The sequence below is a fragment of the Sarcophilus harrisii genome, chromosome 3, assembly GCF_902635505.1.
Source record: "Sarcophilus harrisii chromosome 3, mSarHar1.11, whole genome shotgun sequence".
In the NCBI taxonomy this organism is placed as follows: Eukaryota; Metazoa; Chordata; class Mammalia; order Dasyuromorphia; family Dasyuridae; genus Sarcophilus; species Sarcophilus harrisii.
The window spans coordinates 291,950,199-291,962,567 of record NC_045428.1 but is presented as its reverse complement, the minus strand read 5'-3'; the positions used below and the strand labels follow the sequence as shown (position 1 = coordinate 291,962,567).

Below are 12,369 nucleotides of genomic sequence, written 5' to 3'. Positions count from 1 at the left end.
ACTATCTTAGGCCACAATATGTACCATGTGTTGCAATGGCATCTCTAGCACTTAGCACAGTACCTGACATGAAGTAGGCACTTCATGATTGCTTTTTGGTTGATTAACTAACTTGTAAACTCTCTATTTCTCTTCTGTTTTCTAAACTCTAGTTTTTATTTTTTGAATAAACATGTAGATGGATTAGGAGAGGGTGGTGATAAAGAATTAATCATGATTTAAGAGGAAGAGTTATTCTCTTTACATTTTCCTTCAAGTTCCTTAGCACAGTCTTAGCACACACTAAGTACTTCATAAATGTTTATTTCTTTTCTATTTCTCACCTCAGGCCTTACTAGAAATATACTAGAATAAGAATAATCCACTAGAAGATAAGCAATAATTTTCCAACTTATACTGGCTTATTCTTCTTAGGTTAACAAAAAGAAAGAACATATGTTTCGATAATTAAAATTGTTATCTAATTGCCTAACAAACTATATTGACATTTTCTATTGTTGATATAGAGTTAAAATGAATTTTAAAATTTTACTATTGCAATGATTCGTATTGTAATGGCTAAATTTTCTTGATGATGTAAGGGTTGCTTTTTTTTAATCTCAAAAAGTTTTATGTTTTGTTTTGTTCTAAGACTAGGTTTCCCTGTGTGACCTATATTGAAAGAGTAGCAATCCCTTCTGGGCCCACCTCCATTGTGGATCAGCAGGGAAGCTTTGAATTGCCTCCTTGAGTTGGTTGTTCTCTTTTCAATCAGCCAGATGGGCTGTTTCCAGGAGATCACCATATAGGTGTGAACATAGTACAGATACCAAATCAGCTTTAGTATTACTACAGTTCAGAACTTCAGAACTCTAGGGATACACAAGCCTTAACATCCTATTATCAGGGATTACAAGCAGTTACCATTCTGCATGATCTCAAAAACAACAACAACAGTGTTGCTGTTTTGCTCTTGTTTTAAGAACATAATTATTTTGGATTTATTTTGCTAATTGCAAAACATCCTTCTCATCATTCTAAAACGGGGTTTGATGAGCATTGTTTGAGGCTTTCAAGTCTTACCGAAATTTCAATGCTTAGATTTATTTATTACTACAGTAAAAAATCTTCAGGTTGTGGTAATGTTTGAGCTCTTGGTTCTACATTTTATGTTTTCTTCCTTCTCTCAAACTTTCAAGTTATTTTTTACTTCTTGCTTTAATATTGGGATGGCTACTTGTAGCAATCTTTCTGTCTTTCTAATTTGCTGTATATAACCTTTCTTACCCTAAGCAAACAGAAAACTAACCTTGCTAAACTTTTATATAAAAGTGCTTCTTTATAGCAGCTAGTGGCAAAAATTAAAAATTAAGAGGATGCCCACCAATTGAGGAATGGCTCGATAAGTTGTGGCACATGAATGTGATGCAACACTTTTGTTCTGAAAGAAACTAGGAAATCAGTGATTTCAAAAAGACCAAGAAAGTCTGCTGAAATGATACAAACTGAAGTGAACATGATTAGAGGAATATTTACTTTTTAACATTAATATTATAAACAGGAAAAATTGTGAGGACTCTTTAAACTGTTGAAGAATAAGATAAGCAGAACCAGGAGAACAATTTATACAATAATAACAACAGTGTAAAAACAAAGCACGTAGTAAATTGTTAGAACTATTATCAATGTAATGACTATAATAAAACATGCTATTCATTACAAAGACATGATAGACATAAGATGTAGAAAGATATATATGCATATGTATATATAAACATATATACATACAAACACATATTTATGTATAGAGTATATAGCTACTGAGGGAATTCATTTTGTTTAACTATGATTGTTTCTTAGCAAAAATAAATAAATAAATAAATTCCCCTAATGAGGTAGCAGGTGAAAGGGAGAAAAAATAGATTTCTGTTAATTAAAAAAAAAAACAAGGTGGAGGGAGTGGTATTACAGATATGAAATATCACATATATTTTCTAACTATCTCATGGTATTTCAGGTATATCTCAGGTATTTTTTTCTGTTTTATTCAGTTACAAGAGACCTTTCAGAAAGTGAAAGTACTAATCTGTAAAAGTTTATGATATAAAAATAAAACACATCAATAGAACTAAAAATAAAATAAGTGAAGGCCTGTAATGTTTTTATTTTAAAGTAAACTAGATGACTTTGAAATAGCTGATTTGATCGCATTCAAGGTGTTTTTGCTTTTCCACTTGTTCTCAATTGTGTTCTGAATAAGAATACTGACAAGAAAAGTATTAGAATGGGAAAGTTTTATTTGTCTGTGGATGAGAGGGGTTGAAATAAAATTTTGTTCTTAGTGCAACCACAGTTGAATAAAATACAAAGAAAATGTCAATATGTTACTCATGTTTTAAAAAATTTTTACATAGTTTCAATGGTTTGAAGTTTTTCATTTGTTTGAACTAGTCCAGTGATTTTATTAATATGTGGAAATTTCTGTGAGAAACACCATATGTTTCTTTTAAATAATATTTCCCCCAATTATATGTAAAAATAATTTTTAACACACATTGCTTGCTTTTTAAATTATCTTCTAAATTCTCTCCTTCCCTTCCTTCTTCCTCACTTGCTGAAATGATAAGGAATACAATATAGATTTTACATGTGTAATTATGTAAAATATTTTCTTATTAGTCTTTTTGTACAAGACAACTCAAACAAAACAGAGAGAAAGAGAGAGAGAGAGAAAGCGAGAGAGAGAGAGAGAGAGAGAGAGAGAGAGAGAGAGAGAAATTATATGCTTCAGTCTATTTTCAGACATTATCTGTTCTTTACTTGGGGGCAGGCAGCATTTTTCATCATGAGTCCTTTGGGATTGTCTTAAAACATTGTACTGCTAAGAAGAATCAAGCCATTTCACTGTGTACCATGTTCTCCTGGTTCTGCTCACTTCACTTGTGATCAGGGGAATATCCTTTCTTAAGTCAGATTGAGCTTGCTCTGAAATTTATAGTCTCACAGAGAGTATGACTGAAGAGGTGCCTTTAACATTCAAAGGTTCAGTGACTTGCCCAGTGTCAAATAGTTGGTATGTAGCAGAAATTGGGCTCAAAGCCATGTCTTTCCTGCTCCCAAAGCAACATTTTATTAACTATACCATTTTGAAGTAATTGTTAATGAGGCTAAATTGTGGGAGATGCTACTCTTGTAAGAATTTAACTTGAACAATAACTATTGGTATTTTGGAGATATTGTATTATCTGTAACTATGAAAAGAGACCCTCAAACAACTCTAGTGATTAGTGGATGGCCCATAGAAGAGAAAGGGATACAATGTATGATTTGTAAGTCTTACAATGATAGGATATTTCATACAAATGTATATATATATTATATATGATAATTCATATATTTATATGTGTGCATATATGTGTATATAAATATATATATTTCTTTATAAATACATTTATATACATATGTATATACATCCATATGTTGTTGTTTAGTCATTTTCAGTTGCAACTGACTTTATGACCCCATTTGGATTTTTCTGGGCAAATATAATAGAGTACTTTGTCATTTCCTTCTCCAGTTCATTTTACAGATGAGGAAATTAAGGCAAACAAAGGTAAGAGCCTAACGTCACACTACTAGTAAATGTCTGAGGCTAAATTTTAACTCATAAAAAGAAATTTTCTTGATCCCAGATCTGGCTCTCTATCCATCGGGTCACCTAGCTCACACACACACACACACACACACACACACACAATGTCATTCCATTTATCTGAAATATGTAGATCATAACAAACATATTAATTAAAATTTAACCTTTCTGGATTTACTTTTTACTTACATTCTGGTTCCTGAGAAAAATAAACAAGTTCTTTCTTCTTCCTTAGAGGGTGATCCATGACACAGGATGCATTCTGAATTTTCAAGGACCTCACAGCCTCCTTCGAGATATTATACCATTTGGTGACATTAGTTATTCCATCTGGGTTTTGATCAATATGTTCCTTAGGCAATCCCATCAGCAGCCTCTCATGGGAGAAAGTGATGTGAGGGGCAGGTTTTCCTGTAGCTGAGCAGATGACTATAAGGATTCCCTCAATGGTGGGATGAGGATGGAGCTCACTTCTTAATTCAGATACTTCTAAGTGAAATAAAAAGAAAATTCAGAAATGATCCCTGTCTATCCAGCATACAAGTGATTTCAAGCTGGGTGTATAATGGGTTTAGGGAACTCCTAAGTAGCTCAGCAACTTTTCTTTTCAGGACATTTCCTGGGGGCACTGAATGGTTCAAGAAACTGGCTCCAGTCCTACAGTTAGTCAATATGTGTCAGAGATGGGGGACACATGAATCCTGTCTCCTAGGCCAGACCTGGATCTATTAGGACTTGCTGCTTCCATATTGATAGAAGGTGGACTGAAGAGGTGAGTATAAAAACTTTCAGTGACTTGCCCATTGTCATCTAATCAGTATATGGTAGACATTGGAATCAAACCCAGGTTTTCCCTACTCCAAAAGCAGCACTTTATTAACTATACCATTCTCAATAATTTGTTAATGAAGTTAAATTGTGAGAGATGCTACTGATGAAAAAATTTAACTTGAATGATAACTAAATGTATTTTGGAGACATTATATTGTCTGTGACTATGAAAATAGCCCCTCAATCAACTCTTTAGTTACTACTATTGGATGTCCCATACAAGAATGGATGCAAAGATCTATCCCCAAATTCTTGATGTGATTAAATATATTTATTTCAGTGCTTCTGGTTGTCTGTGGCTATGTACTCTGGGGCTCCATGAACTTCTCCACTGTGAGTTAAGTAAGAATGGATATGTTCATGGAGCCTTTAAATTGATTTCATTTGAGTGTAAACAATTCTTGGCTTTGAATTTTATGAGAGGAAAAGAAAGTTACTGCAGGTAAAGAAACATTGAGGTGTGTGTGTGTGTGTGTGTGTGTGCTGAGAGGGGGACAAAGAACAATTTTAATTGAAACCCCCAGCTTACTTTTTTGAGCAAGTTTTTATAGTGCTTTATTTTTATCCTTAATTCAGATAAATTTTGCTGTTGCTTAAAAATAGTCATTCATCTTTATTAAATACCTTTTGTAGCCTTTGTCTGCATTTTCTCAAAAAGAAATGCTCAGACTTATTTTCCAGGTAATGATCACATAAATGTGTCAATTTGACAGAGAAGATAAGAGTATAGAATGATGAGAAGTTTAGATTAATCAATTTTTACACTATCTTCTTTCCTAATATTCTATGACTATAGACCCTGACCTTAAAGGTCAGTATAATAAAGTGTTAGGTATCATGCCTGCCCATCCATCCCTTTTGTCCTCCCTTACTGCTTTTGGAACAGTATGGATCCTCTAAAAAACATTATGGCACAAAGACAATTTTCCATTTACTTTGTACACTGAAGCACATCTTTCCTCCATAGATACCATTTGGAAAAACATTAAAGAGACATTTGTAACATGCCGCATCTTTCAAGGTCACGTTATATATAGTCATGCTTGAGGATGTCAGTTCTGTACTGCTGCAGTGGATCCGTTCATTGTATGGCGGGAGAATTTTCCCACCATGCTGGCTGCTGTAAGTGCCTATGTTTTCTGGAATAGACCCTTGGAGCTTTTGCCAAGTAATTTGCAGAACATTTGCTGGGATCGTCAAATTGCAGTTCAGGGTCACATTGTTCCCAAAGAGGGCTATATCAGCACTCTTACTCTTCATTACAAACACAGAATCTGAAATTAAAAAAAAAAAAAAAAAAAAAAAAAGTCAGAATGAACAAATGTAGGCATGGTAAAATAGTAGAACAAACATTGAGTAGATTATATGACCAACAATGGAGCATTAGACATTTTCTCTGATCTTCAAAAATCTCTCAAATCTCTCCTAGACAGAAATTATTGTACCAAAGATGAAATAACTTTAGCTGTCTGCATGATTTAGGACTCAGTTCTTTGGTTCACATCCCCATATGGAGTCTTATAATTGAATGTAGGAGTCATAAAATTGTAAGTTTTTTATCAGTAAATACTTGATTTGTATCCTTTTTTAACATACCTATATACCTAGAGTTATGTAAGAATTTCTGGAGTAGAAAGGGATTGCGATTGGAAACAAAGCAGGTTATAAAAATAATAGAATTTCCAAAAAAGCTTAAAGAAAATAAATTTCTCTCTCTTTTTTTTTTTTTTTCTGTTTCTAACATTGGCCATTTTGGAGATAGTCCAGATGAAAAACAGATACAGAAATTAATTGAAAACTGAGATTTAAAAAAAAGATTAGAAACCAAATTTGTATAAAAGGAATAATCAAATTATCTTTATTTTAAAATTATAATTTGAATGTGTTTAGAAGTATATTGGTGAATTTATGAAGGTATTAAACTATATAGAGTTTAATAAAACAATAAGATCAGTTATTTCTTAAAGGGGACTTTTAAAATGACTAGGGATTGATTTAAAGCTGAAGTTCCCACTTTAAGAACTGGCTTATTAGTCATTAGATTTGTTCAGGGGAGATACAGTGAAATAGAAATTCAGGGAAGTGTTAAAATAAGAAAAAACTTGGAAAATAGTATAAGAAAAAATAGATTAAAAAATCTTGTGTTAAAATAATTTCACAAGGAAAGACATTTGCTAAGCCTATAGACGTTTCAGCCAATCTCCAAATCTAAAATTTTAGATTTCAAACCATGAACTTGGTTTTAGTTTTTGTGTAAAATAAATGTATACTTTAAAAACTATACTTAAAGTTGGGATAAGTTTATCATAGAAAAGAATTTTTATTATTAGATAAAGAAATTTAGACTAACTTCAGAAAAGGATAAAAGTCCTTCTGTTTACTGCTTTTAAGCAAGTAATCTGAGGGCACTAAGCAAATCTCCTTTCAGACTCCCCGTTGAAAGTGAATTCCAAAGTGCTCCTATCAAAAGAAAACTTGTTTTGATATCAGAAAACAATGGAAGGTAAGAGAAAAATAATTATACTATTGCAGTTTAACTCATTTGGGTAAATTAGAAACACAGAAAAATTTGTGTTGAAATCCCTTGATCAGTGAAAATAAATTCAAATTTTATAATAAGACTAGTAAATTAGGGGGAAAGTTACTGAAAATAGAATTAAACAGGAATGTGTACTAAAAAAGATAGCTAAAGGAACAAATTACGTGCATGCACATGCAATAGAAGATGCTCACATTAGAAAAAATCAAATTAAATTGAGCATGTTGATGGGGTCTTCAATATTAGGTATTAGCATAGGAATTGATAAAAATTAATCCCTGAGGCAGGCAGGGAGAAGGCTCTGAATAGACATCAGTTTAGCTCTATGGTCCCACCCTATGGGAAGGTAATCTAGTCAGAAATCCAAGTTATGTCAAATCCCTAAAACCCATTTCTGTAGGGTCTCAAGCAATCTCACCTTGCCATATCTTGTCATAAATCCCAGTCATGTCCCTGAAATTAAATTTTCTCTCTAAAATTTATTTATGTACCATTTGATTAGCAAGCTCAGTATTCCCAGGCTCATTTCCCTTTGCAGAAATAACCCAAGATTTGCCTTCTTCTCATTTGTTATTGATCTCCTTGATGGGATAGCATGTCCTTTAAAAGTACAAATCAAAACTTCTCACCTTGTCCTTCTGTCCTGAGGAAGAAAAAGAGGAAAGACAGGAGCAGAGACAGCATAGAGGCAGGGTCTGAAGGGCTCCTGACAGAAGTTCACTCATTTTTTGAATAGCAGTCCTGAGAAGCCCAGGGAAGCAAGGGAGAAGAACCTGCTTATCTTCTCTTTGCTCCACCCTCCAATTCTACTTTGAACTTTTATGGGGACAGGGCAGCTAGGTGGTGCATGGATGGAGCCTCAACACTGAAGTCAGGAGGACCCAAGTTCAAATTTGGCCTCAGACACTTAACACTCCCTAGCTCTGTGACCCTGGGCAAGTCACCTAACCCCACTAGCCTCAGGGGAAAAAAATGGAGGCAGCATTTTTATACCCTTATACTTTTTTGAATCTTTCTTCACCTTTGTGTGTGTCATGAATCCCCTAAGCAATCCAATGAAATCTTTAAAGACCTCTTCTTAGAATACTTGAAATGTATGAAATAAAATGAAAAGGAGTAGTAACTTAATTATATTAAAATATAGTTATTATAATATCTAAAATAAAAAACCCAGTCATTTTAAAGATCCCCAAGATAAAAAGGGACTTCCTATTTCATATCCAAGTAAGAAAATGTTCACTAAATAGTTCTTTGTTACTAAGAAAACAATCAGAGACAAAGACAGACACATAGAGACACCACAGAGACAGTTTTATTTTTACATTATAAACATTTAGATATTGCTCCCTTTTGGCAAGATTTTATATTGTAACAAAGTAAAATAATTAAGTAAAAGTAATAATGCAATGACCTCATCTGAAAACACAGGCAATGCTTCTCATCTGTCAAAGCCTCATATCTCTTTATTTTCTTAATATTTATTTATTTTAAACTAATGACAAAATAAGAAAGAACAAAATAGAAAAAGAAAGAGAGAAAAGGAAAATAAAACAAAACAAACCATTGTCATATGCCCAACAGAACATCAGGAGAATTCAATATATTTCCATTACATATATATTCATACTCGCATATACACCCTTTTATAAAAATATGTCTACATATGCAATACACAGACCTAAATGCATATTTACCCTTGTATGCATTTATAAATATGTAGAAATATATTTAAAACAACATAAATGTGACTGACACATAATGAAGATTTTTTTTTGATTGAATCTTTAAATCTGACTTTATCTGAGATCGATGATTACTAGTCCTAATTTTTTTCCTAATAATTTCTATTCCTAATCCTTGTTATAGTATTTATTTGTATCTCTCATTTCCTATCTCTTCTTACTCTTCTACTTTAATTCTCCTCCTTAACTTGCTGGGCCCCTCTCATGAATCAATCCCTTATCTCCTTCCTTTACTCTTTCACATTCCCTTTCCCATTGATCTAAACCCTTCTGAATCTTATCTTATCTTATGCCATCTTTTTCCTCCCTCTTTATCTCTTCTCTATGAATTGACACATCTTGTCCCACTGCCATAAATCTTTATACTTCTTTGTGCTTCACATTATTCTATTCCCAACTCCCTTAGTTCTTCATAGATTTTACACACACACACACACACACACGTATTGTTCCCTATTAAACCATTCTCAATGGAAGTTTTCAGAACTACAGTCTTCCCCCTTTTAATGCCTTTGTGTTAGTTCTTCCTCTCTGCAAATATATATATGGAGACCAACACATGGGAACACACATATAGAATGGCGCCTAAAGAGAAAATGTATGGCTAAAGTTGCTTTCAATTTGTGCATGCTATCATCTCTTGACATGACTGATCTCTGTGAGTCTGTTCCCAGAGGGGTCTTGCTCACTGCAGGGCCTGCACATGGATGCTGCATTACTTCTCTGCTGTCTCTCCTCCCAATCCCACTGCTGGTCTCATAATTACTGACAACAACCATTATTGTCTTCTACCAGCTTTTGGACTGTATATCTTGAAAGCCCCCTCTACACATAGTCTCTATGATACCAGTGCCTCAAAAGTTTCTTCCTAAGGTCAAACAAATGGTTCTTTTTTTTTGCTGAGACAATTGGGGTTAAGTGACTTCCCCAGGGTCACACAACTAAGAAGTATTAAGTGTCTGAGAGCAGATTTGAACTTAGATCCTCCTGACTTCAGGGCTGGTGTGCCACTTTTTTTTTCTCCATAATCAGGAGGTACTTCACACTGTTAAGAAAAGGCATACAGAATGTCCCTGATTGTTGTAATTGTCCAATCATTTCAGTTCCATAAATCCACTCACCTGTTTGGGACCCCTTTTAAGGTTTTCTTGGCAAAGACAATGGAGTGGTTTGCCATTTTTTTCTCCAGCTCATTTTACAGATGAGGCAAATAGGATTAAGTGGCTTGCCCATGATCATAGAGTTAGTAAGTGTCTGGGGTCAGATTTGAACTCAGAAAAATAAGTTTTTCTGACTCCAGGACCAAAACTCTAGTCATTGAGCCACTTATACCAGACTTAGATCTAGAAATTCCCAATATTTTCTTTATGATCATCTGCAAATGTATAGCCAGAACAAAAGGTGAGTTAAAGGGGGCAAACTAAAAAGTCTTTTGTATCCACATTCCTGTCTACATTATATATAACAGCCAATTGTGAAATACTCCTAGCTGTGAGCCTAAATTTTGACCAGGGGAAAATCTCCCCATATTTCTCTTTTCATTTTCCAGACTTCCCTACTGCTAAAAAAGGTGAAAGGCCTCAGAAAAGACTTTCAGTATTTTATTGCCTGGTCTCTGAAGAACAGAATCTTCTCTCATATTTGAACCTCTTTAGTACTTCCACAAAGGCAGCTAAGTGATGCCACAGTACACAGAGCACTGGACCTAGAGTCAGGAGACATCTCCCTGAGTTCAAATCTGGCCAAGTCACTTAATTCTATTTGCCTCTGTTTCCTCATCTGTAAAATGAACTGGAGAAATGACAAAATATTCCAACATCTTTGCTGAGAAGACCCCAAACAGGATCCCAGAATCACACCCAACTGAAACAATTGAACAGCAAGAAGAGAACTTTCACAGGGATAGCTGGGTTGGCAAAGTGGAGAAAGCTCTGGACTTGGAGCCAGGTCATGCTTGGAGAGGACTGACATGACCTCACTATTTTAGGGCCAGTGTATAGTGTGTCCAACTGTGGTTAATCATATCAATATGAGCTCAGAAGGTTCTACTGTAATACTGGAGAAACTGAAGCAAGATAGAGATTAGAGAGCTATAATAATTTATTTGAAAAGGAGAGATTTACTGGGACCAAATGGATCCATGGTTTGGTCCCAGGGCTGAATGAGACTATGGTCTCCAAGAGCCCAGCAACAAATGTCAGATACAAAGATTCTTTTTTTAGGTAACAAGAATGATGACCTAATGGGGAGAAGCACCTGGGATGAGAATGACATTTAATAAATTGGGATTACAGAATGGGAAGGGGCATTCTGATAAGTAGGGAAGGGCTGGGGTCATGATGTCTAAGATAGAAGGTCTTTTATCCTTATCAAATATTCTGATGATTAGCAAGGAGGGGTGGTGTTGCAGGATTGACCAGATCAATTAGGAACTAAGGCAAAACAACTCTGGAAACCAAGGCAGGTCAATTTAGGGAAAGTGAGTCAAGATAACTAGGGAAACTGAGTCAGGATAATAAAAGAGAACTGTGGCACAACACTAGTATAGGTCAGGCACAAATATGAATATTTTGAGTATAAACATCTCTAAATTTGCTTTCTCACATTTCTTATGAGCCACTGCAATTCTGCTTTGTTCATAAACACGATGCCTTTTAGGCAGGCATGTCATGGTGGGCACCCTGTACCATTGTCTCCCATGCCATGCAATCAAGTCTAAAGTTCTTCTCACCTCCATGTGAGCACTTGCCTTGTGCGAGTTCTTCATAAAATAGTCTTTTGCTGAAAGATATTTTTGGCATCCAAATAAAGTGGCCAGTCTAGAGCTGTGCTCTTTGCTGTTTGTGTTTGGCAGTTCAGCTTAAGAAAGGACTTCAGTGTCAATATCTTCTCTTGCCAGGTGAACTTCGGAATCTTCCTAAGACATTTCAAATGGGAGCTGTTCGGCTTTCCGGCCTGGTGCTGGTAGTAGTCTGTCCTGATATCACAGGATACAATAAGGAAATCGGCAGAACAGATCTTCCGTTGGTGTAAGAGTCTAATAGCTCTTCTCTCCAACACTTAGAAGCCTCCCAAACACTGAGCTATTTCTGCCAATGAGGACATCAGCCTCCTCATTTATGTGTATTTCCCTGGGAAGTATTCTGCCAGGGGAAATGACCTTATCCGCAGTATACAAAAATTCTCCATCCACTGTAACTGCTGGTTCTGCATAGAGATTGTGGTGCTGGCTGGTAGAGAACCCATGTTGTCTTGGTGTTAATTGTTGGGCCTGAACAGGATAAACTGAGGGAAGACCTCTCATAAGAAGGTGGCCTTCACCTATGTCCTCATTATAACTTGAAATTTTGCAATAACAAGTTGTGCTTTAGCCCAAAGCAGCAGGTGTTTGCTTATCATAGATAAACATACATTTCTCTCCTATTGCCCCTGTCCTTTTTGCTTTCCCACTTTGAGAGCCTCTGATTTTAATTTGGAGAAGTGTAGCTGCCAAACACAGGCCAAAATTTATACAAGCAGCAGAGAATCAATCTATACTCTGGCTCACCTCAGCCTCAGAGATTGCATTCAGTGTGGAATCATCTATGAACAAAAATCACACATAAGCTCTCTCTATTTTCTTGTAG

At 35.1% G+C, this 12,369-nt stretch overlaps 1 protein-coding gene across 1 annotated transcript; it reads right to left on the bottom strand.

Annotated features, from left to right (window-relative positions):
* Positions 1-3,812: 3,812 nt before the first annotated feature.
* Positions 3,813-9,522, bottom strand: LOC116422559 (OX-2 membrane glycoprotein-like). The gene is made up of 3 exons (XM_031961280.1): positions 9,315-9,522; positions 5,398-5,736; positions 3,813-4,120 (listed from the first exon to the last, which is right to left on the bottom strand). Exons 1-3 carry the CDS (start codon positions 9,520-9,522, stop codon positions 3,813-3,815), a joined length of 855 nt encoding a protein of 284 aa, XP_031817140.1.
* Between the last annotated feature and the right edge of the window lie 2,847 nt (positions 9,523-12,369).

Bases quoted from the DNA above. Each gene is read 5' to 3' on its own strand.
- LOC116422559 (XM_031961280.1), bottom strand. From the start codon at position 9,522: ATGGTTGTTGTCAGTAATTATGAGACCAGCAGTGGGATTGGGAGGAGA. The intron at 5,737-9,314 runs GTGTGTTCCCAT...TTTTAATTTCAG, and splicing joins CTTTAGGCGCCATTCTATAT to ATTCTGTGTTTGTAATGAAG. The intron at 4,121-5,397 runs GTAAATGGAAAA...TATTTCACTTAG, and splicing joins GATGTGCTTCAGTGTACAAA to AAGTATCTGAATTAAGAAGT.